The sequence below is a fragment of the Callithrix jacchus genome, chromosome 7 (genome assembly GCF_049354715.1).
Source record: "Callithrix jacchus isolate 240 chromosome 7, calJac240_pri, whole genome shotgun sequence".
Taxonomy (NCBI): Eukaryota; Metazoa; Chordata; class Mammalia; order Primates; family Cebidae; genus Callithrix; species Callithrix jacchus.
The window spans coordinates 116,138,757-116,165,046 of NC_133508.1; the positions used below are offsets into that span (position 1 = coordinate 116,138,757).

Here is a 26,290-nt window from a genome sequence, read left to right on the forward strand (position 1 = left end):
TGCTGAATAGGTAAGTACTGGATAGAGTGGTGAGACAAAGGTAGAAGTGGTTAATTCCTGTGAGAGTCAGAGAAGGCTTCCTCAAGAAAGACGCATTAGGGACAAGTGATATTTGTCAGAGTAATGATTGGCACAAGGAGGAAATTCCAGAAAAGAGGAATTTGATAAGCCATGGTAAATTTGGGGAAAGGTAAAAAGTTTGGTATAATTGAAGAAACTTGTCGGACAAAAATGAAAACTGGGGAGGTAAGTAGATATGAGAAGCTCTTAACTGTCATACTAACAAATATAAGCTTCATCCAGTGATATCTATAGAAAGGTGTATAAAAAGAAGATGGTTGGGTCAACACTTGCCCTAATGATTTGAACAGTAGTTAATCTCCAAAGATCTTATTACATAAATATGTCCATCATATTGGTTCCCAACTGCTGCAGTAGCAAATTATTCACAAACTTGGCTTAAGACACTACAAACTTACTCTCTTACAGGCCTGGAGTTTAGAAGTCTGAAATGGGTCTCTCTGAGCTAAAATAAAGGTATCAGCAGGGCTGACTTCCTTCTGAAGGTGCTAGGGAAGAAAACATTTCCTTGTCTTTTACTGCTTCTAGAGGCTGTCCTCATTCCTTGCTTCATGAAGTCCGTTTCAATGCCAGCAATGGCTGGTAGAATCTGTACCACACTGCATCCCTGTGACACCCGCCCTCCTTCTGAATCTCTCCTTCACTTATAAGGATGCTGTGATTATACTAGGCCCACCTGGAAAATCTAGGATCATCTCCCATCTGAAGGTCAGCTGATTAACAGCCTTAATTTCATCTGCAACTTTAATTCTCCACACCACGTAATCTACCATATTAAGAGGCAAGGACATTTTTTTGGGAGGGGGCATTATTTTGTCTACCACATAAATTTTTGTATATATCTATTGAACAGATGAGTACTTTCAATATCATATTTCTATAACACTATCCTGCAATGGCACTGATAGTAATGGGTCACAGACCTACCATGTAAGAAATGAGAAGACAATGAGAAGTTATTATATGGATTCTCTAAAAATGTGAAAGACCCTTTGGCAGGTAGCTCATCTTTCTTGAGAACAGGAATTCAGCAAAGCTGTAGCACAATTGCCTCATTTAGACAACATTTTATTTGTTAGAGCAAGATTTGGCAGACTTCATTTCAAAAGCTGGAGAAATTAAAATCACAAATTTAGTGTACTGGCCCACTTTTACAGGTAGGAGAGGAAAAATTACGTATTTTTGAAATCAAAGCCACTGCTTCTACATTTCAATGCAAAGACTTAAAGGTAGATAGAAGCTATATATTTTAAGCAGATATGCTTTAATAGATAGTAGAAACTGTCAGAAAATAGATCCACTGGAAACCTCTATAGTTCTCCATGATTTCTTTGTTATAAATAACAATTTCAAATGTGTACTTTTCTGAACTGAAAAATAGCAATTCACTTTATCAATACTTTCATATTTATAATACCCCTTTAAAAATACTAAATTAAAAGGGAATATTGCAATGCGAACTACAGTATTTCTAAAATTAAAAATAATAATGGATTGAAATATACTGAGATAGTATAGTTTTCACTGAAAGGTAATAGAATACTTCAGCTTTATTACGCTCTGTTTACATTGATAGGTATAAACAATACTATATTTTGACAAACTTATATTTTGCTGATCAAACATCCAAAGCCACAATCCGTGAAATAAGTATAGAAATAACATATGTCTCAGTCTAGCCTTAGAAACTCATATTTTTTGCTTTTTCTTCAATTTCTGGAGGCAACCTTTTTTTGGAATTTAAAAAAGGAAATGGATATAGCAAACAGAAGTCTAAGTTGTTTTAGTAGACATTTAAGTTCAGAACAATTCACAAAATAGTAAGCTGCGTTTCTTCAATTCTTTATTTTATCTCAACAATTTCTCAGGTAGTCTACAGAAAAACAAGTTTATTCAAAATACATCTCATTATGATAACAACCATTCCCTTTTCGCTGTTTGATATTCTGCCCCTTCATTCTCTTATGTCACACTTTCTGTAGCAGAGCTCATTACCAAGGTGGTAGGGGACTAGTTTCAAAGGCAACATGAGTCACAAAAATATCAAGCCAGTGGTTTCCTTCAGGACATTCATATATTTCTTGTGTTAGAAAGAAAATCTTTCCTTGGGCGCAGTGATACCACTCCTGAGAAACCAATTACTTCCCAAATATCTGCAATACAATTTTTGACAGAACTATTTCATGTAGAAAAGCATGCCATATCTATATGATACATAATTTTACCTCATTATCTACAGTTCCTATAGTGTAAACAGAAAAACTGATTTAAAATACTTTTTGTCTAGTAATAATTGCACAATTTGATAGAGTCATTTTTATACATTGGTCACTCACTGCTTGGATTTTTTACTTTTGTGAAGCTGTAATTATCCATCATTCTCTATGTTTACTTTAAACATCCAAAACAACAGGGTACATTTTTGAACAATCTGCAATATTCTTCTTGAATCTAAAAATTAAGAAAAGCAAAGGAAGAAATGTTAATCAAAACAATCACATTTTTTTCAAATCAAATCACAATAAATTGTCATATGTGGTTTTCTAATGTATTATGTATGGCTTTCTGATTATCAGAATATGTTCATTTAAGCTATATTTATATCCCTAATGTCAATGTATTTTTAAAAGCATATGTTCCTATGAACAGGTGATTTACGCAATAGAGGCATAAGTCATAGATATATAAGAATAAGAATTTTCTATCAGTTTGGCAACTGATGCTACATGAATATATTAGGATTGACCAAAACAAGAAATTGTTTACCTTTCTAGATAAAACACACAGGAATAAGAAAATGAACATCCCCTGGAAAGCATTGCTGATTGTGAAGAGGTAAGCTGTAACCACTGATGGGTGCACAACATGGAGAACCCCAAAGATCCAGGTGGTGCCGAGAAGGAACAGGAGAGCCAGGGCTCCTCTTGCACAAGACCTATCACATACTAGAAATGCATCAGTGAAGAAAGCTATGTATATTCAACACATATCTCAAATTACTCAAATTACGTGGGAGGTGAGTTTTTATATACACCACGGAATACTATGCAGCCACAAAAAAGGATACGTTCATGTCCTTTTCAGGAACATGGATGAAGCTGGAAACCATCATTCTCAGCAAACTGACACAAGAAAAGAAAACCAAATACCACATGTTCTCACTCATAAGTGGGTGTTGAACAATGAGAACAGACAGAAACAGGGAGGGGAACATCACACACTGGGGCTTGTTGTGGGGAGAGGGGCTAGGGGAGGGATAGCTGGGGGGTGGTTTGGGGAGGGCTAACATTAGGAGAAATAACTAATGTAGATGATGGGGGATGGGCAGCAAACCACCATGGCACGTGTATACCTATGTAACAAACCTGCATGTTCTGCACGTGTACCCCAGAACTTAAAGTACAATAAAAAATAAATAAAAGAAAATAAACCTTTTACAAAGACCCGGTAGGATTTTGAAACTGGGAAGTTGTGCTGCAGTTAAGTGGGACAGCCTTTAGGGTATGCTACTGCACCGTAGCAGGAGTCTGCTTCCAAAGGCAAATTACTATTACTGAAACACGGAATTATTTTTAAGATTAAGGAATTTCCTTAATCCTAAAATATTTTTGTCTGGTATACTGTAGTGTGTACACTTTGATTTCAAATGTAGTGTTGAGGGAATTCCTGACGGTAAGACATATATCAGTCAGGAAGTATTTTCCCTAAGAAACCCTGAAAAGTATACCATGTGGACTGGGGTCAGTACATATCCATGACATCAAAGGAAGCTCTGCTTTCCTTTCAGGTTAGAAGAAAAGAAAGTGCAGGATATAAAAATAGGGTTTTGTTTTATTTTGTTTGGCTTTTGCCATAGAGTTATGTCAAAATAAATTCATTACAGAATACTGTTCTCTTAAAAATTAAAGAAAAAATACGCACACATACTGACTCTTACATCTTTTCAACAGATTGCCTGTGACTTTTGGTAAAACAATATTCAATCCTGCTCACAAAGGACATTGCCTTGGAAATAACGCAACTAATGATTTTTCTCTCATTCATTTGTAGTCCAATCATTCTTTGTTGCAGTAGCTGTTTCAGTAGTATACCTCAGAAAATGAGTCATTTTCAACTTTATTAAAACCAGTACCCTACATGAAACCACGACGGTGAGGACGAAAAGAAAGTAATCAATCAAACGTTTACTAAATCCCAACTATAAATCTTATGCAAGGTATTGAAACTACAGGAGTGTTCCCAAGCTCCACAAACAGTCAGTTGTTCCCGGTGTTCCCTATAGCATAATTCAGCTCTTCCTGAACAAATCATTTTCAAGGTTTCAATAAATCAGTTTTAAAGGGGGAGGGGCATGTGAAGGAAAAATCATGACAACATGCAAACTAGAAATAACAAGAAAGAAACAGTTACTAAGTTCTGAAAACATTTTGCAAAAGAAAATCACTAAGGCCTTCTTGCCTTAAAACACCGTCATCATCTTTTTATGTTCGAAAAAATTGCTTCTGACCATTTAATCTGTGGTAACTGTAGTCTTAATAAACATACTAAATGCTATTTTCCAATGTCTTTTAAATATAGTAAAGCATGAAAAAATCACTTAAAAATAATTCCCAAACTTATTGTACTTTAAGTTACTAAAGATTTTAATTACTAAAAAATAGTGAACTTAAAAAGACACATTTACCTTATGTTCTCAAGGCAACTAACTTCTGGTTTCAACCCTGCAGTGTGACGGAAAACTTTGTATATGATAACTCCAAAAGCCAAGAGATTCACCTGGAAAAAAAAATTTATTTCAAAAAAGAGATTGTTTTCACCTTAAATTAGATACATATAAAGAAAATAAATAGTAAATATTTCAATAAGATAGAAACCAAAAATCATGGCATTTATATAGTTCTTTACAATATCACTGAAAATTATCAGTACAAGTGGTAGTGAAAGCAACATGTTCATGAAACTTATTCAGATGTTATCATCGTATCTAAAGATTGATGAGTATCATCTGCTGCCACTGATTTGATTAATAATATATACATTAAGGTAAATTTTGGTTTGAAAATCTTTCTTTTTCCTTGATTTAACCTTGGATGGTTTCAAAATGTTAGTCAATGAATTAAATGTTTGTTGTCAGGCAAATAAATGTTAATAAACACATTCTATTATTTATATATTGTAATATGGGCTAAATAGAATTGGCGAGTTTTCACCCTTTTTATTGTGACTGCATTATGAAATGTTTCCTTCTATTTTCCTTTCTTCTATAGTTTTTAAGATCTCCAAGTCATATTTGCAGTGTTAGAAGGTTAAATGAGGGGTATATGTTAAATGTCTATGTATTCTAATATGAGCATAGCAATAATTTAAAATATTAAATATTATAGAAATAGCTGGAAGGCTAATCCCTTATTAGACATATTTTATTAATTCAACCAGATTTTTCCAAAGCCACTTTGAAATGACAATAGCAAAGTGCAGTATTATAATTTTCAGCTAATTCTTCTAGTAATTCAGAAGCTTACAGTTATCACACATTTCTTTTTTCTATATTCTAATGAGTTTTATGTAGCCTCTCAAAATGAAATTTAGTATAGTTTAGTATTACAAAAAGCAGTATAAAATAACGGGTCTGAGAATTTCATGTTGTCAGTTTTATATGGAGAGGTCCTTGAGAGGAAATCTCTGAGGAATAAGGGGTCTAGTCTCTTCTTCCTGTTTCCAAATGTCCATCATTTCTAATTACATGATTAATTAATCCTAACTATAGTAATGCTTCAATACTTTAGCAATTGCAAAGGTGAGATAAAGGATATTTAAATTGATTTAGGTGATAGTTTCATCCTCTTTGTATGCTCAAATAATTAACTGAAATGACGAGTAAGTAATATTTAATTTTATAAGTAGTCTTTCATACTCATGAAACTGTAATACCTACTATTTTCTAGGTTTCAATAGACGTTGCTTCTTTCTATAAATTTGGAAATAACTATAGTTAATTTTATAAATATATATATATTTATAAATAATAACAGTTGTGAAATTTGGTTAGTCTAAATAATATATACCTATCCATTGTTGGTTTGAAAATCTTTAAGTAACATTTATGAGGTATTTATATTGAGCTTGTTATCTTAACAAAGAGAAGATAAAGCAAATGATCAAAAAACCATTCTCTAGATACACAAATTTTCCACATAAATAGTAATTTATTTAAGTTTCTTCAACTTCTGTTTTCAATAAAGAAGTTTTCAACTTCTGTTTGAAAAACAGTCACTTGTACTGCTAATGGTTTCTGAGAAGTTCGCATTCATTCTGGATATGCTCTTCTATATCACATGCTGAACTAGTGAAGACAGGAAATGGAACGTTCCCTAGGGTGATCCAAATCTTGAAAGTACACTTTTTCTGTCGAAAATGGAAAATGTTTACATACTTATAAAACCCAGGTGCTGCTGGGCAAGTGGGAGACTAATTCTTATTCCACTAGCTCATGTTTTCCCAAATGTAAGAGAAAACAGATTAAAACATGTTTATCCAAAGGTATTACAGTTTCATATTATCCAAAAATCACAAATATACTGATTATAGTAACCATATTCATTGATAATGATACAAATATGTGAAATTTTTTATTTTCATTTATTCTAAGAATTTTTTAAAGGGCCTATTAAGTGACTGGTGGCAAGGGTGAGGTACCTATTAATGAGTAAAACAGACTTGGTCTTTTGTTCTCATGGAGTCTATTGAGAAACAGATAATAAACAAATAATCACACAAATCCTTATAAATCCACAAACTGTGATAAAGGCTATCAATTCACAAATTTGAACTGTTAGGAGAGACAAAATTGACATGTAAGACTAGAATGCAGGTTTGGAAGTACCTGTCTTGGGACTTAGCATTTAAACCAGGATTTAATCAATTGCAGTGCATTAGTAGATCAAATAATGAAGGGAGAAAAAGTATTCTATGAAGAAAAACAGCATGGGAAAATCCTCAAGGCTTGAGGAGCTGAGAAAGTGATATTCCTATAAACAATTGATAAAGGAGGCTGCAGTATAGTGAACAAAGCGAAGAATGGCATGACGTGAGTTGGGTGAGAAAGACAGGGACAATTACTACTTAGGTTTTATTTGAAGTACAAAGTTTTATTTACTCTTTTGTTCAATAATTATTTATGTACTATAGGCCTTCTCCTTAAAGAACTTATAGTATGATGGAGAAGATGACCAGAAAACAGGCCAGCGCAACAGGATTCAGAATGTACAGGGCAGTTGTTTACATAGTGTCATGAAAGAACACAGATGACTGCATCCTTAATAGGGACTTCTAAGCCAGTCTTGAATAACCAGTGGAGGCAAAGGACAACACAGAGAAATAAATGATTCCTGTGCAAATCAGTCACTGGACCCATCTGTGTACTCTCAATTCCTGGGTGATCAGAGCCAAGGGTTCAAATTACTGTCTGTCCTTAGGCCCAATCTAACTCCTCCATTTGGAAGTCTAATAGGCATTGTGAGATAAAAAACAGTCAAAAAAACCCAAACTGCTGTTCTTCCCAAAAAGAACCTGTTTTTTTTCTGTACTCTTCCCCATTTCGAAAAAAATGTTACCTTAATCTTCTAAGTTATCTATCAGTCAGTGAACTCTTTATCTCTGCCTTCAAAACATATTCAGAATATGACCATTAACTACTTATCATTTCCACAGACACTATCCTGAAATGGGCCACCATGATGGTCCCTCCAGGCTACTTCAGAAACCTTTTTATTGATCTCTCTTCTGCCATCCTTACCTTCCTGTAATCTATCTCACCACAGCAGTCAAACTGATCTCTTTAAAATGATAGCCTGGGGAGAAATGCCAAATGTGGGCGAAGGGGAGAAAGGAAGCAAAACACACTGCCACGTGTGAACCTATGCAACTGTCTTGCATGTTCTGCACATGTACCCCAAAACCTAAAATGCAATAAAAAATTAAAAAAAAGAAAAAAAATGTAAACCAGATCTTTTCCCTCTTCAGAATCCTCCAATGGTTTCCTTTGTCATTCACAGTTAAAGTAAAAGATCATACGATGGGCTTTAAGGTCCCATATGATTTGATCTCTGATATACTTCTACTTCTTCCCCAAAGCATTACTTCTCTATCCTTTGCCCACTTCACTCCACTCACAGTGGGTTCTACATACCTTCTCCAGTACCCCATGCACCATTCCATAGGGCACCTGAATTTGGCCACTAAGATATTCCCGTGGCTTCATTCCCTCACCACTCAGTTTAAATGCGATCTTGACTACATACTCCCTGCTGTGTACTTACATTAAAAAAAACTGAAACTCAAATAATAAAATCAGGCCTGAGTTCAATTTCATGGAAATGTAGAGAATGATGAGTATTTACTGTTTTGCACAATGCAAACTTTGTATGCCAAGATGTTCTTCCTTGCCTTAGTCGTTAGAAGACTGAAACTCTCCTTGACAAAACTTTAGCCAGGTTCCTGTGAGTCCTCTTCACAACTAGTTAAGTCTTGACCTTGGGCTTCAGTGTCTGATCTTGTGGAGTCCTGTTTCAGTAAAATTCTGGTAAAGTCAGTTTAGAGAGAATCCCCTCACTTATGATACCTGATCATTCTCAATACCTAATCAAATTATTCAACCCCCATCCTTGATATTTGGTGACCCTGGCTGCCCTTCACTAGGAATCCTGTTAGGTGAGTTTAGCAAGAATTTCCCTCACCTATGATGTCTCTTCTTAGTAATTATTCTGTTACCCTTAGCTTGCACCTTGGCTATAAATCTCCTGATTTCAGAGTTGGGCCAATCTGCCTCCCCTCTGCCATAGTTTTGACACCCATCACAATAGTCCTGAATAAAGTTCCCATATCATTAAACAAGTGTCAGATAATTTTTTCTTTAACTTTGTATCAGAATAACTTTTACCAGAAAAATAATTATCTAAAATTATTTAGAATAACTTTTTATTACTCAAAATTTGCTGAATTACATGATCCAAAGTCATATTACAATATTCAACAGAGTTGAGGTAAATAAAAAATATATAGGTTTTTCCAGTTACCTCAGTTTGCTGGATCGTAAAGTACAATGTCATATTAAAATATTCAGCAAATTTGGGGTAACAGGCAAAACTTACATTTACTCCTTTATATTGTCTGCATCCCCTCTTTATCCATAAATATAAAATCTACTTTAAATCCTTTTTCTAACAGCGTCAAATCTGCAAATAAAGAATCAGCATCACCTAACAGCATCTAAAGGCACGCGAGTTTATGTACTTAAGAGGTGGAAATACCAGTTTACACAGTATGAAAAAGTATCTTTGGGGAGTTTTATGAAATAAGTATGAAGTATTTGAGATGAGGTTAAAATAAGAATACTTTAAAAAAGATGATAAAGAATTAGAAAGCATTTCTAATAATAAAAAACAGTTTTCAGCTAACCCAGTGATAATGACTTTCAGGATAGATTTTTTAAAAGTCTGTATTTTGGGTGGAGCAGCCAGAAAGATACTATCAGCCCTATGTTTACATGGCAGTGTCTTATATAATATGGCAGACTTCAGTAATTCTTTAAAATGGAAGAAAAATCATTGGTTCATCTTAATTAAGAAAATAGTGTTTTCAAAATGAGATGTACTATTGCTCCTTAGTGCTTACCTGTGTGTGCTTATTTAATCCACTGTGGTCCCTTTATTAGTCTCTAAATGTTAGTGCCACAAAGCCACCAGGGATAACTAACGATTGTAAATGAACATTCCTTCATTGTCACTTTTGTCTCGTTTTAAAATGGTTTTAGATTGTCAACTTGGATTCCATGATAGTTTGATAGAAATAAACAGGGCAAGGACCTTAGATGGCAATTATAAGAACTTTGAAATTCAATGCTGCACTTCAGAATACAGAAGAGAATAAAAATAGCTGTGAAGAAAAAACAATCACTCAAAGTCATGAACACTTAACCCTTGAGATAAAGCAATATTTTAAAGTCATTTTTTTGGGTTTCAACTTAAGTGATATTTATCCAAAAAGAGACCTGTTTCTTAACCTCAGATATATGCATTTCATGTACTTCATGTATTTCAAAACTTAGCACATACATTTTATTAGACAGTGTGTGAAAATTTTTTAAGTGTCTTTACAAAAAACAAGAAATTTAAGTAGATGAGTTGGTGAAAGAACAACAATAAATTCAGAAGGATTTAGAGCTGCAGGTACATTCAACCCAAAGGCTTCAAAATCAGACTTCAAAATGAAGCATCCCAATCAGTCACTTTTCTTTTCTTAGTCTTTTTTACAATAATTGATGAAGCCATCTATATGCTGATGTTAGACCTCACCAAAAAAAATGAAAAGATTTCTCTTACAGCACTTTTAGACCCATGCTTAAATTTTTCATATATATCAAATGGAATCTGGTTCATTTAAGAATGTGTCATAATCACAATTTCTTTGCTCTTTCAAATAGTTTTATTACCTTTAAATTAACTGGCTTAGGACAGACCTGCATTTGCCATGAACAATGGATAGATTTCTACTGACTGGCCTACTGAGTAGCCATAGACAATAGCTGATCATTCTCAATCCTTATGCCACTGCAGAAATGGCTATATATATACATACTATAAATGGCTACATATGTATTTATTTTGAGACAGGGTCTTGCTCTGTTGCCCAGGCTGGAATGCAGTGGTACAATCACAGTCCACTGCAGCCTCCACCTCCTGGGCACAAGCGATCCTCCCACCTCAGCCTCTTGAGTAGCTGGGATCACAGGTGCACACCACCATACCCGGCTATTTTTTTTAAATTGCATTTTAGATTTTGGGGTACATGTGAAGAACATGCAAGATAGTTGCATAAGTACACACGTGGCAGTGTGATTTGCTGCCTTCCTCCCCTTCACCTATATCTGACATTTCTCCCTATGCTATCTCTCCCCAACTCCCCACCAGTACAGATGGGATTTCGCCATGTTTCCCAAGCTTGTCTCAAACTTCTGGGCTCAAGTGATCTGTCCACTAGGCTTCCCAAGGTACTGGGATTACAGGCATGAGCCACAATGCCTGATCCTATGTAGTTATTAACTTAAGGATGAAAATTTAAAATTATGCTATAATTGTCCGTGAGTTAAACTGGAATCAAAGTAGTACAAGTTTTGTCTTCTGTCTGATTTTCTTTTTTTAATCATTTCTCAATTGAGATTACCATATTAAATGCCTTAGTTACAATGCTTATCACAGAGTATCAGAAAATTGGATGTGTGTAAACCAGAAAAACGTCCCCCCACTCCAAAAAAGTGTCCACACCCTGATTCCTGGAACCTGCGAATATGGCCAAAGGGAGACTGCAGATAGAATTAATGTTGTAAACTTTAAGATAGGGAGGTGATCCTGAATTACCTGGTTGGGCCCAATATAATCACGTGAGCCTTTAAGGCAGAGGAGATTTGGTGTGAGAGATAAGACAAAAATCAAGTGGAGGCAGAGAAATTTAAGCAGGAAAAGATACCACCAGCTGGTGCTGGCTTTGAAGATGAATGAGATCATGAGTCAGGGAAAGTGGGAGGCCTCTACAGGCTGGGTAGGAGCCCTGTCTCACAGCCAGCAAGGAAATGGGGCCTTAGTCCCACAGCTGCGTGGAACTCAGTTTGGTCAACAACCTGAATAAATATGGAAACAAATTCTTCCCCAGTCCCTCCACACTGATATCTTGATTTTAGCCCAGTGAGACTCTAAGTAGAAAAACCAGCTGTCACATCCTATACCCAGACCTCTAACCTACAGAACTGTACGATAATACATTTGTGTTGTCTTAGGCCACTGAATTGTGGTAATTTGTTATAGCAGCAATAGAAAACTAATATAGGGATAAAAACACACACATTTACAGATATGTGTGTATATATATGATATGATTTGGCTCTGCGTCCCCACTCGAATCTCATGTTGAATTGTAATCTTCAGTGTTGGAGGAGGCGCCTGGTGGGAGGTAATTGAATTATGGGAATAGACTACCCCTTTGGTGTTCTTGTCATAGAGTTCTCATGAGATTTGGTTGTTTGAAAGTGTGTAGTACCTCCTCCTTCACTATTTCTCTCTCTCTGATCACCATGTGAAGATGTACTGGCTTCCCCTTCACTTCCCCATGATTCAAAGTTTCCCCCCGCCATGCTTCCTGTACAGCCTGTGGAACTGTGAGTCAACTAAACTCCTTTTCTTCATAAATTATCCAGTCTCAGGCAGTTCTTTGTAGCAATGTGACAACGGACTAAATACAATGTGTATATGTATATAATGAAAGATCCTATAATTATAGTTTTTATCTTTAAATTTGTATTTATTTTAAACTGGATTTTAAATCTTAAAAGGTTAAACTTAAAATTAAATTTTATGAGATATTAAATCCAGTTTAAAATAAATGCTAATTTCTAGAACCTATCATATTTCTTCTGTAAAATTCTTTCTTTTATAGGTCTTTCACATAGGATTGACAGATGCAGTAAATAAAAATATAGGATACCAGTATCTTGCTTCTAAATATTAATATTAATTCCATGTGATATTTGGGGGCATATTTGTACTTAAAAATTAATTCAGTGTTTATCTAAAATTTAACTGCACTTGGCATCCTGCATGTCAACCCTAACTTGATAGCTTTCAAATTTTGTTCACGTCTGATCTTTTCACAATCTAAGGATATTGGCTTCTTAGTGGAAAACCCCAAGGATGTCACCCTCTACACACAGGCTGATCTATAATTGTTTGAAAGAGACCTCAAAGGAAGAGGGGCTAAATTTTTAGATGTTCCAACATTGTGGAAACTGAATATATGTGTATGTACTAACACTGATAAAATGTCCTAAAATGAAAGGACACATAAAAGGATTGCACTCAGTAACAGCATCACACTATCATACATTTGGGCTTGGCAGAACTCCTTCTCCTTAGAAACTCCTTGGTATACATGGTATAGTTGTGTCTGGAAGTGGGGAATTGAGCCAGTGTCTGTTAAACAGGTTTTGTTAGTAAAGTAATGGTTAGAAATAAAATGTATAAAGCACGGGTATAAAACGGTATTAGTACATTTGTGAAAATTCACAGCAAGTATGATACCACAGTGTTTGGTCACCTCTTGTCAGATTTGTGAAAAAGATAGAATAGCTTCCCCTGAGCTCCTCCACACATACATGACACTGCTAGCAAATGTCTCTGCTAATACCATGAGTCTCATCATGTTCAGGACTCACTGGAGTCAGGATATAACAGATTTGGGAATATCTACAGAGCTAAAAGATATTTTTCTGCTGAGGTTACCAATACTCAACTCAGCAGAAAGCAGACCTCAGAGAAATGGGAGTGCAGTCTACAATTATATGAAAAAAATTTGAGTAATCTGAAACACATTGAAACATCTGAAACAATCTGTAAACATAATAAACATATTAAAGTAGGCTCTTTATATCACAAAAGGAGAAAAATTTTAATAGATCACCCTGGGATAGTAACAGTATCACAAAAACACGCTAAACTGTTGAGATTTATACTTTAGAAAACAGCAATGTTCTCCTACCAGTCATCGACTACAGAGGAACACAATTAGATGAATGATTGCTCTGGGATAATGTGGGACTCTGCACATACTTAAAAACTACTGTTATATTGAAACTCAAGTGAATGACCAACTCTACACCCACAAAAATTAAATTTTTGAGTGCTCATATTGAGTGCTTTCTATCTGCCAAACATTGTTCCAAGTCTGTTATATTTCTTCATCTATTTAACCTTCTCACCAACTTTAGGGGATAAGTATTGTTCTCCTTAATATTACCACCATTACCATTATTACTTCTGTTGTTGCTATTATTTTTATATTTGTTTCACATTTATGGCAACAGAGGCAGAGAGAGGTCAAATAACCCAACACAATTAGGGGGCAACAGAGGCAACGTTCATACCTAGTAGGCAGGTTACAGAGTTTATGCTCCTGAGCACTTCACAAAACTACCAAACTGCAGATGAAGGAACAATAAAGTGAAGCTAAACTGACATCTACGAATTTAAAAATTTAATTGTACAGACATTTATTTATATATGTAGCTAACAGTTACTTCATTTGAGAAACAGTTAAAAAGTGAAGAACAAAATATTAATAAGTATGAATATGGTTAGCTATTTGGCATTAGTGTTCATTCAAATTAGTCATGATACCGGTGATGAAGCCCTTGTTAACAGCCAACAGAATTTAGTGCACGGCGCTAATAATCCTTTACTGTAGACACCTGTCTTCATTGTTCTCTGTGGTCAAGAGATTAAAGAATGTGGTAATACTTCCTGTTCTGATGAACAACAAAGCTTTCTATCCTTTAGAGTCCAAATAGAACTGTATAACCATTTCATGATAGTGGATTGTAAAAAATTATCAATTGGGGTACACAAAGAACACATTAGAATTCCAACTTATATTTTCCCAAGGAAGAATTATACTTTAATATTTAAAATATGAATGCCACTTTTTCCATGTTCTATAGAGTGGAGTCCCATGCCAGTTCTGAGTCATTCTCAAGGATGTATTTCTTCTTCAAGGTGGAGAAGTCTGCCCTCTTTAGTTTCAGCCTACTGCATCATATTGTATGCACACCTGTCAGCTCACACTATGTAGTTTTAATAAAGTGATCCTAGTGAAATGGGCAAACAAGACTTAAGATATCTCCAAGTGCACTGTGGGTTAAAATTAATACTGATAAGGAAAACACAAACAAGAAAATGACAAAACTTACATTTTTCCTACTTCTAAAGTACGCTATTTGCCAGCCAGGCTGCAAGCCCATGTAACAAGCCCATATAAGCCAATCATGGTCAAAATCTGTGAGGATCTAATCAGATTTGATAAAATGGTATTAAAAAACTCAAAGTATTAGGAAGACAATTTGAAGCATGGATTTAGACCTTCAGTTTTCAGTCATATTTTAAGTTATATATATCCATGACACATTTAGAAGTCTCTGTTAATGTTTCTACTTAATAGTGGAAGTTAAAAGTCATGTAATATTGAAGAAAATCTCTATTCCTTATGATAAAATTAACTAAAATAATACATGGAACATAACATAATAACCCATAAAGTAATACATGGAAGACAAATAAAATAATGGCACCAAATTTCAATGTAATCCTTCAGCAAAATCTTCTGGAAAGTGCAATGAGAAAACATTACTGAAGGTTTGAAAAAAAAAGTATTAGAACAGAGTACCCAGAGTGGTAGACCTGCTACACCTAAGGTGAAAATACAGATTTAATGTATTTTTGAAGTTGCAGCTCCCTAACAGTCATTAAAACCAAGTATTAAACTGAACTTAGATCTATATCTGAATTGCTGTATTTAAAGTATAATCAATATTTCATTTAAAAAAATGAAATGCTAATATTTTGTGAGAATCATATTGATGTATTTTAAATATTGTTATTTCATCTTTCATTCTTTAAATACATATTTTAAAGCATGTATTACAATGTACATTATATGTTATATAAGATAATTTACATAACATATTAGTAAACTAATAAATGATACAAATTCTCAAAATATAAACATACATTTATTGAGTTATATAGTTTTTACCGGTGGGTCTTTAGTCAAAAACGTTTGAAGACTACTTTCTTATATGATATGACAGTTTTAAGAAAGCAACAACTGCACCTTCAAAATAAATGGACTAACTGGACTTTAGAGCAACACTCATAGGTTCACATTCCAGTTCTTATACTTACAAGATTTATTTAATTATTTGTGTCTTTGCCTTCTTTGTGTGTAAAATGTGGATTAGTGTTAGTACTTTTCTCACAGGTTTTTTTTGTGTATTAAATTATATAGTTAATGTAAAGGAATCAAAAGAGTGCTCAATATTTAAGTTCTCAACAAACATCAATTATTATCAGTATTGGTTATAACACTCATATGGAGTTATGGTTCTTCCAAATTGTCTTAAAAAATTTGTAGTAACCAAAAATACATTTAATGTGTATTTATTCAACAATTGAATAATTGGGTAATTATTATTTTGTGATATGATTTCATTGGACCTGTAAATAGCACCTTAAAATACCGGAACTTATATTTGACAGTCTTTATTTTGGGACAATATGTTGTTAATATAGAGGAGGAAAATATTTTCCACTTTCAGGACTTTCTTCTAAAGTAACATCAGCAAAAATAAGTACCAAAATGGATATAATTCAAGAGTAAGTTTAGCATTTATCATTTGTGTAAACAACTCCTCATTTTTGTTGAAACTTCTCTTGGTTAGAATTGTAATTTACAGGTCATAAACCTGTCTATCTTCAAGAAGTCTATTAAAACAAAAGAATAACTATTTTGCATGGTCTATAAGGATGACTTATAGAGTACCTTGAATATAAGAAACATGAGTGAATTCTACATGCTAACCCTTAAGGATAATATACTGGGAGAAATCCATAAGGTTTTGTTTTCACAGACCTCACAGTACTCCTGGAGAAGACAGATGTTATTAGGTTATTCACAATAACACATGTGTAATTATAAAATGATCAAAGTTTTCCAAAAGAAAAAAAAAAGGGCTTCTATGAAGGCATTTGGCAAGGAGATTTATTATGGACTAACGAGTCAAGCAGGACTGTCCTTGGAAACTATTGTTGGAATTGATATCTGAAAGACAAATGGGAGGTAACTAGATGGAGGTATGAACAGAAGGATGTGATAGAGAGTGTTTCAGTGGAGAGGTGCTGAGATAAGAAGTTGCAAAGAACCTCTCAGAAAGCATCAAGCAGCCAGTGTGACTGAATATGGAGAGCTCATGCCAAAAGAAGCTGAGCAGCAGACAAGGTCCAGAACATGTGTTTCTAGGGAAAGTGTCCACATGTCCTGTTTGCCTGGGCTGGTTGTCATTTTGGTCAGATGCTATCAGGAGGAATGATTTTTGCATCAAAAAGAATCTTAAATATTTATTCCTTGGGAAGCCCTGAAACTAGACAGGGCAATATTTCCATACAAGAGAAAGAAATCATGACTAAGCCATGCAGGCAGTCCATTCTCTCAGAATTTGGCATTCGTATTTTGCAGGGCATATTAAAGGGAACAGAGGGATATGACAAACACTTACAGAGAAGCTTAAATACCTTCACTTATGGAGAAGTTTAAACAAGAGCTCTGCAAAGGCTGATAAAGACTGATTGAAGAAGGATTGCCTCTTGTAGCAGATCAGCTTGGGCAAGGAAATTCTGTTACTTTCAGAGGATGATCAGAAGTCCAAAGACAATCAGGACCTATTCTGTGCTCTTGGCCAAGTTTACGGATTTTATGGATGCTTAGTGAATAGAAGCCTGAAGGTTTTGTCTGTTAGCTACAAAAGAATGCACATAATTTGCCTTAGTGCATTCAGTTCTTTTCAAATAATTGATCTACAGCTTTAAAAAGTTATAAATAGCAGAACCCCTCAGGTACTTCTAAGTAGATAAGTCAAGATTAGAGTACTATAGTGTAAAAATCTAGTAAAACATCTTTTATAAAATGCTGTTACTATTTTTGTTTCCATGTATTACAGAAGCTTCCATTAGGATGAACTGAGTTATATTAAAAGTGTTTTGTAAAGATTAAAAGACTATGGGAATTTAAAGTGAATAATAATTTTAATGACTATCTTGTATTATTAGCATCCATGCTTTTTCCCTTTCATCATATCATTATATAACGGCCCTCACTGTAAAGCTACATTTATAAGGAAATACTAGTGATGAATCTTGTCTTAACCAGTTATTTCCAACTGGGCTTTAGAAACCTAAGACTTTTAAAAAATATTTTTGGATTTCTAATTTCTGTGGGTTTATTCAATTTTTAAGAAATTTTTTAGTATGTGTCTTAAGGACATTATCTTTGAAGGTATTTCCAGTAAGAATAGATCTCTCATATATAGGAACATATTGAAACTACCAATGCATTATTAGTGTTTTTTTAAATTCCACTTTTTCTTATTTTGAATTCCAGCTATCTATTGTTTCAAGAAGGTCAAAATAATATGAAAAAAGTGGAAATATGTTACAGGCACTGAAATGCTTATTAATATATAACATGGATAAAGGTTAGAATATTAAAGTGTCTTGAACCACAGAGGTCACTGAAAGATGCACCCAACAAATATGATGACATTAAATTAAAACACATAATTAAAATGTTGATGCCATTATCTATAACATTTTAAATTACAATGAGTAGTGTTTCTAATATGGCTTTAATGTGGACATCTAAAGTGCAGTGCCCAAAACATGATTTTAATTATTTTTGTCATATGTATGCTATTTATAGAGGACTGCAAAATACACTTGTATTCAAGAGACTTAACATCCATGTCTGGGCTGGTGATTCCCAGTGAAGAAAACTGGGAATATCATCCCCCAGAGGACATTTGGCTATGTGGAGAGACATTTTTGGTTGACATACTTAAGTGGTGGTGGTGCTACTGACATCTAGTGAGTAGAGTCCAGATATGTTTCTAAACGTACATTGGCACAGACAGGACAGCCTCCACAACAAAGATTTGGTCCAAAGTATCAACTGTGCCATTACTGTGGAATCCTGGTCTTTCACAATGCTTTTTCATTTATATATTCCAATTGAATCATTTATTGTTATTATTTACCTCTGCTGATAATAATATCTAGTGTTGGCAAAAGTCTCAGAAAGAGAACACTCTCATATATCATTGGTGAACCTATCGATTGAAGTAATTGTTTTGAAGTACGAGTCATAAATTTAAAAATCTGTATATACTTGATTTCTGCATCTAAGAAGCAGTTCCTAATAATTTTATGTAATAGATATATGCAATTATATGGGAGTAAAGGTTCTCTGTGCAGTAGTATTTGTTAAAAGTAAAATTTGGAAATACATTAAATATTCATCAATAGGAAAGTTGTTAAACATATTAGCACATAGTCATAACATGCATGATTAAAAGATGGTAGAACTGCATATTCTAACAAGGAAAATAAATATATTGATAATAGTTCAGTTTTTTGAGTTAATAATCAAATAAACACACAGCTGAGGTCTAGAAGGACATAGAGTAACTATTAAGAAAAACCTAGTTATGGAGAGAATGAATGTAGGATGGAATGTTAGTATTTTTACTTTGCTCAGTCTTGTAATTGCATTTTCCCCCATATTTGGCAATTTATGCTATTAAAAATGTAATAGGAATGTCTCACATAATAACAGATATGTCTACATGTGGCCCATCTTGTAAGGGTTATATACAAAATTCATTTTGATTAGGTTTTAGTAAGTATTTCCTGGTGAAAGGTAATTAGAGTGTAGACATATAAGGACAATTAGAGGTTACAACAAAAAATGAGAGGAGTTCTGGGCAGATTTGAAAAGAGGTAAGAGTAGTGGAACAGCAACACGCAATTATGAGAGTTTTGATTTAAATTCAAATGAAAGCTCATGGTTTTTAAATAAAATGCCTTATTTGGACATAGCTTAATTAGTATTTGCCTCAATCAAGCAAATGCTATTCTTCAATACTGAACGTGTCTACGGGAAACTTCAGTTTCTATATAAAAGTCAATTATTTTTACAAACTCTTCTTTATATTTGTGTACTTGAATCTAATCACTTACATAGTTTTAGTTGAAAGAATTCAGCATTGAAGATTAAAAATATTGAATAAAGAAATAAATTATGGAAATTATCTTCAGTTTGCAGCTTGCTTTACAGAGATTTGGAAACCTCTTTTTTATACAGCTTTCAAAAGCAAGGCTAGGCCTTTTTAAGTACAGTCACAATTTAACATTTTAAATGTAGTGATTCATAGATAGAATCAGTGGGGTCACTGGTTCACATTTCAGAATTCTAAGAGATCCTTAATATGAATGAGCCAAACACCTGAAGAAGTACTTTAGTATGATCACTGCAGAACATGTTACTGTTCAAATACCTACATAGTTAACACTTATCAGAACAGATTAAAAGCTTAAATATTTGTTTGAAACCACATACACAGGGTTAGAAAAAGCCACTCATGTTGAATGAATTCTGTTCTTACTCATTTATATATTACCTCAAAGGCATTTTGCATCATATTCCCAAACCAGGCATATCCCGGGGCTCCATTCATAAAAATAAGTAAATGCCATTTAAGGTATTAGTCTATAGTTCTTACTCTAATAGTCCTTACTTTATAGATGAACTGCAAACATTCCAGGTAAGAATGAAAGGGGTTAAAGATTGCTCTATAGAAATTTCTTTTCTGGAGCAGATGTCTTTCTAGATTTGTTCAGAGAAACGGTGAAGGCAATCGTATCCCTCATATGAGGCCCTAAAAATGTGCCCCTAATTATCTATTTAAATTTGAAGCTTCACTTATATTTTGTCTTTATGCTGGAAAATAAGTATTATTTATTCTATTAAGTTTCTATTGGTTTTCTTTCTAATATTTCATATTTACTTTGTTTCAGCTCAACTTTTTCTGGTACAGTGTACTAGAGACTTCTAACAAATTCTATATCATAACAGACACATGTATTATAATTATGTCTTGTTATAAGTAAATACTGTTACTTATTCACTAATATTTAAAAAATCAGGATCTAAATACACACACACTATAGTTGGCTACACATACATTCCCTTGCATATAATTTTTGCTGTGAAGAATCATGGTTTTAAAATTAGTCTTTTTATTTAATTTTAACAGAAAAATGTAAGTAGGGGAATGCCATAAGATTATCCTCCAGACTGTTGTGCATTTTCCTTTTTTAATTGTTAAAGAATAAGTTAAAATTGTTACTTTTTATTATTTTTTTAAACCATAGCTGTGTTGTATAGGGCTGGCATCATTAACTTCACTTGCATATTAGGAACCCAAGGCTAAGGGTAGAAAAATAGCTTCAGAAAGATCACTTAATCTTGCTTCCTCATTTATTACCATGGATATTTTTAGTGGCTCAATTAAAATACACAGATAATTACTGAACACTTACTAGGCACTTCTATATTGCAGGGTGACCAAAAAGAAGGTCACATTGTTTCACAGTTCTTGGATCCATCACTCACAGAGATTGCAATGTGAATGCAGCTCCCTAAAGACCACGTTGCATTTGAACTGTGGCTCCTAAGGTTGTGCAACACAGTGACACTGATGATTGAGCACGATGATTATTGAATAAGATGCAGTAAATAAATCAAGAAACTCCTAGCTCTACAACTGAGCTGTAAACTAAAAATAAAATTTGAAGCCCTTCATCAACTGAATAGACTCTGTTGTGCCAAGGAGACCCCAGAAAAACTTGAAAACTGAGTTCCTGGTCATGACGGGTTGGGAGGTCAAAAATACCTTGTTATACTCTCTCTCTTTTATGGTTTAGACTAGAGGTCCCCAAACCCCAGGCCATGAACCGGTACTTCCCAAGCTCTGCCTCCTGTCAAATCATCAGCAGCATTAGCTTCTAATAGGAGGGCAAACCCTATTGCGAGATGGGCATGCAAGGGATCTAGGTTACATGCTCCTTATGAGAATCTAATACCAATTACCCCTCCCCAACAATCTGTGGAAAATTGTCTTCCACAAAACTGGTCCCTGGTGCCAAAAAGGTTGGAGATTGATGGTTTAAAAACAAGAGCTGACCAGCATTAATGTTAAAATAGCGGTCATAAAAACTGCCAGAACAGACTCTTTGTGGCAATATGATAACAAATTATAAACAGGACATGCACCCCTATACATTAAAAAAAATTGACAAATGGGAACTCACTAAATTAAAGAGCTTCTGCACAGCAAAAGAAACTATCAACAGAGTAAACACACAACCTATGGAATGGAAGAAAATATTTGCAAATTATGTATCTGACAAAAGTTTAATTCCAGAACCTATAAGGAACTGAAACAAATTTACAAGAAGAAAAGACAAACAGCTTCATTAAAATGTGGGCAAGGGACATCAAAAGACACTTTTCAAAAGAAGACATACATGCGTCCAACAAATGTATGAAAAAATGCTCAATGTTACTAATTATCAGAGCAATGCAAATCAAAACCACAGTGAGATACCATCTCACACCAGTCAGAATGGTCATTACTAAAAAGTAAAAAAGGGGTGGATCCAAGATGACCGAATAGGAACAGCTCTGGAGTGCAGTTCCAGCGAGAACAACACAGAAGGTGAGTGATCACCGCATTTCCAAACAAATTATTAGTGCCCAAAGACCAAAAGATTCCCAGGCTGAAAAGCACCATGAGTTTCCAGCATGGCTGTTTCAACTGGCACAGAGGGTCTCTGCACAAAAACTCACACAAATCTGGGCAGCCATTTCAACTGGTGCCTGGAATGCCTGGGAGACAGAGCCGCCCATTCAACTGAAAAAAGTGGGCTGAAACAGGGAGCCAGGTGATCTAACTCAGCAGGTCCCACCTGCACAAAGACCAGCAATCTGAAACACTCTGGATTTAGAGTATCACATCAAGCACAGCTGGATCTGGGGCAGTCCAGCTCTGTTGGGGGAAGGGTGTTTGCCATTACCAAAATAGTCCACCATTACCTAGGCAGTCCACCATTACCGAGGCATTCTGCCATTACTGAGGCAGTCTGCCATTACAGAGGCAGTCTGCCATTACCAAGGCAGTTCTAACTATATCTCTATAAACAAAACCACAAGGAAGTTCACACAGCAGCTGGGCAGAGTCCACATCAGCTCTGTTGGCAGACTGTGACTAGGCTACCACCTAGCTGAGCAGGGCATCTCTGAAAAAAGGCAGCAGCGTGTCAGGAACTTATAAATAAAGATCTACCTTCCCAGGACAGAGTACCTGGAAAAAAAGGCAGTTATGAGTTCTGCTACAGCAGACTTAAACATACCTGCCCAGCAGCTCTCAACAAAACAACAGAGCTCACAGCTCAGCACCTGAGCTCCTATAAGGGTCAGACTGTCTCCTCAAGCAGCTCCCTGATCCTTGTATATCCACAGAGACACCTCATAATGGAGAGCTCAGGCTGACATCTGGTGGGTATCCTTCTGGGATGAAGATAATAGAAGAAGAAACCAGCATCAACCCTTAGTGTTCTGCAGTCCCCATGGGTGATTCCCCAGGCAGGCAGGGTCTGGAGTGGACCTGCAGCACTCCTACAGCACAGAGGCCTGACTGTTAGAAGGAAAACTTAAGAAAAGGAAAGAAATTACTTCATCATCAACAAAAAGTATGTCCACTCAGAGACCCCATCTGAAAGTCACCAACTACAAAGACCACAGGTAGATAAAGCCACTAAGATGGGAAGAAACCAGAGCAAAAAGGATAAAAACACCAAAAACCAGAATGCCTCTCTTCTGCCAAGGGATCACAACTCCTCACCAGCAAGGGAACAAAGCTGGATGGAGAATAAGTCTGATGAATTCACAGAAACAGGCTTCAGAAGCGGGTAATAGCAAACTTCTCTGAGCTAAAAGAACACGCTCTAACCCAATGCAAACAAAATAATAACCTTGAAAAAAGGTTTGATGAAATGCTAATCAGAACAAACAACTTAGAGAAGAACATAAATGACCTGATGAAGCTGAAAAACACAATACAAGAACTTTGTGAAGCATACACAAGTTTCAACAGCCAAATCGACCAAGGAGAAGAAACAATATCAGAGATTGAAGATCAACTCAATGAAATAAAATACGAAGGCAAGATTAGAGAAAAAAGAGTGAAAAGAAATGAACAAAGCCTCCAAGAAATAAGGGATTATGTGAAAATACCTAATCTACGTTTGATAGGTGTACCTGAATGTGACTAAGAGAATGAGTCCAAACTGGAAAACACTCTTCAGGATATTTTCCAGGAGAACTTCCCCAACCTAGCAAGGCAGGCCAATATTCAAGTCCAGGAAATACAGAGAACAACACCACAAAGATATTCCTCAAGAGGAGCAACCCCAAGGCACATAATCATCAGATGCACAGGGTTGAAACGAAGGGAAAAATGCTAAGGGCAGCCAGAGAGAAAGGGTGGGTTGCCCACAAAAGGAAGCACATCAGACTCACAGCAGATCTCTCTGCAGAAACCCTACAAGCCAGAAGAGAGTGGGGGCCAATATTCAACATCCTTAAAGAAAAGAACTTTCAACCTAGAATTTCATATCCAGCCAAACTAAACTTCATAAGTGAAGGAGAAATAAAATTCTTTATGAACAAGCAATTGCTCAGAGATTTCATCACCACCAGGCCTGCCTTATAAGAGCTCCTGAAAGAAGCACTAAGCATAGAAAGGCATCATGCTACCTGACTTCAAACTATACTACAAGGCTACAGTAACCAAAACAGCTTGGTACTGGTACCAAAACAGAGATATAGACCAATGGAACAGAACAGAGGCCTCAATGCCACATCTACAATCATCTGATCTTTGACAAATCTGAGAAAAACAAGCAATGGTGAAAGGATTCTCTGTTTAATAAATGGTGTTGGGCAAACTGGCTAGCCATGTGCAGAAAGCAGAAACTGGACCCCTTCCTGATACCTTACACTAAAGTTAACTCCAGATGGATTAAAGACTTAAACATAAGACCTAACACCATAAAATCCCTAGAAGAAAACCTAGACAAAATCATTCAGGTCATAGGTATAGGCAAGGACTTCATGACTAAAACACCAAAAGCATTGGCAACAAAAGCTAAAATAGACAAATTGAACCTAATTAAACTCCAGAGCTTCTGTACAGCAAAAGAAACAATCATTAGTGTGAACAAGCAACCAACAGAATGGGAAAAAGTTTTTGCAATCTAACCATCTGACAAAGGGCTAATATCCAGAATCAACAAAGAACTGAAACAGATTTACAAGAAAAAACAAACAAACCCATCCAAAAGTGGACAAAGGATATGAACAGACACTTCTCAAAAGAAGACATATATAAGGCCAATAAACATTTGAAAAAATGCTCATCATCACTCATTAGAGAAATGCAAATCAAAACCACATTGAGATACCATCTCACACCAGTTGGAATAGTGATCATTAAAAAATCTGGAGACAACAGATGCTGGAGAGGATGTGGAGAAATAGCAACACTTTCACACTGTTGGTGGGAGTGTAAATTAGTTCAACCATTGTGGAAAACTGTGTGGAGATTCCTTAAGGACCTAGAAATAGAAATTCCATTTGACCCAGAAATCCCATTACTGCATATATATCCAAAGGATTATAAATCATTCTATTATAAAGACACATGCACACGTATTTTCACTGTGGCACTGTTTACTTTAGCAAAGACCTGGAACCAACCCAAATGCCCATTGATGATAGACCACAGAAGGAAAATGTGGTACATATACACCACAGAATACTGTGCAGCCATAAAAAATGATGAGTTTGTGTCCTTTGTGGGGTCATGGATGAATCTGGAAACCATCATTCTCAACAAACTGACACAAGAACAGAAAAATCAAACACTGCATTTTCTCACTCATAGGTGGGTATTGAACAATGAGAACATATGGACACAGGGAGGGGAGCATCACACACTGGGGTGTATTGTGTGGGACTAGCAGAGGGACAGCAGAGGGTAGGGAGGTTGGGGAGGGACAACATGGGGAGTAATGCCAGATATAGGTGATGGGAGGATGGAGGCAGCAAACCACATTGCCATGTTGGTACTTATGCAACAATCCTGCATGTTCTGCACATGTACTCCAGAACCTAAAGTGCCATATATATTTGTTTTAATGTGAAAAAATAACAGATGCTGGTGAGGTAGGGGAGAAAAAGGAATGGTTATGCACTCTTGGTGGGAGTGTAAATTAGTTTAACCATTGTGGAAGACAGGGGGTGATTCCTCAAAGACCTAAAAACAGAACTACCATTTAACCCAGCAATTCTATTACTAAGTATTTATGCAAAGGAATATAAATTGTTCTATCTTAAAAAAACATGTTCATTGCAGCACTACTCACAATAGCAAAGACAGAGTATCCACCTAAATGTCCATCAGTGGTAGGCTGAATGAAGAAAATGTGGCACATATACATCATGGAATACTATGCAGCCATAAAGAGAATGGGCTCTTGTCTTTTGCAGGGACATGGATGGAGCTGGAGACCATTATCCTTAGCAAACTAATGCAGGAACAGAAAACCAAATGCCATATGATCTCACCTATAAGTGGGAGCTAAATGATGAGAACAAA

The 26,290-nt window shown here is 35.3% G+C and overlaps 1 protein-coding gene across 2 annotated transcripts in view; it reads right to left on the reverse strand.

Annotated features, from left to right (window-relative positions):
- Positions 1-1,907: 1,907 nt before the first annotated feature.
- The window catches only part of ADGRL4 (adhesion G protein-coupled receptor L4), a 121,916-nt gene continuing 97,533 nt past the window's right edge, over positions 1,908-26,290 (reverse strand). The window contains exons 14-17 of one of the 2 annotated variants that reach the window (XR_013520532.1): positions 9,754-10,014; positions 4,766-4,857; positions 2,848-3,016; positions 1,908-2,532 (exon numbers count right to left, since the gene is read on the reverse strand). Coding sequence is in view for 1 of the 2 variants with exons in the window: in XM_009001541.5 (XP_008999789.1) it covers positions 2,470-2,532; positions 2,848-3,016; positions 4,766-4,857 (324 nt within the window). In the remaining variant the exon portion in view is untranslated. The remainder of the gene's footprint in view (positions 2,533-2,847; positions 3,017-4,765; positions 4,858-9,753; positions 10,015-26,290) is intronic. The other variant, XM_009001541.5, reaches the window with a different exon arrangement.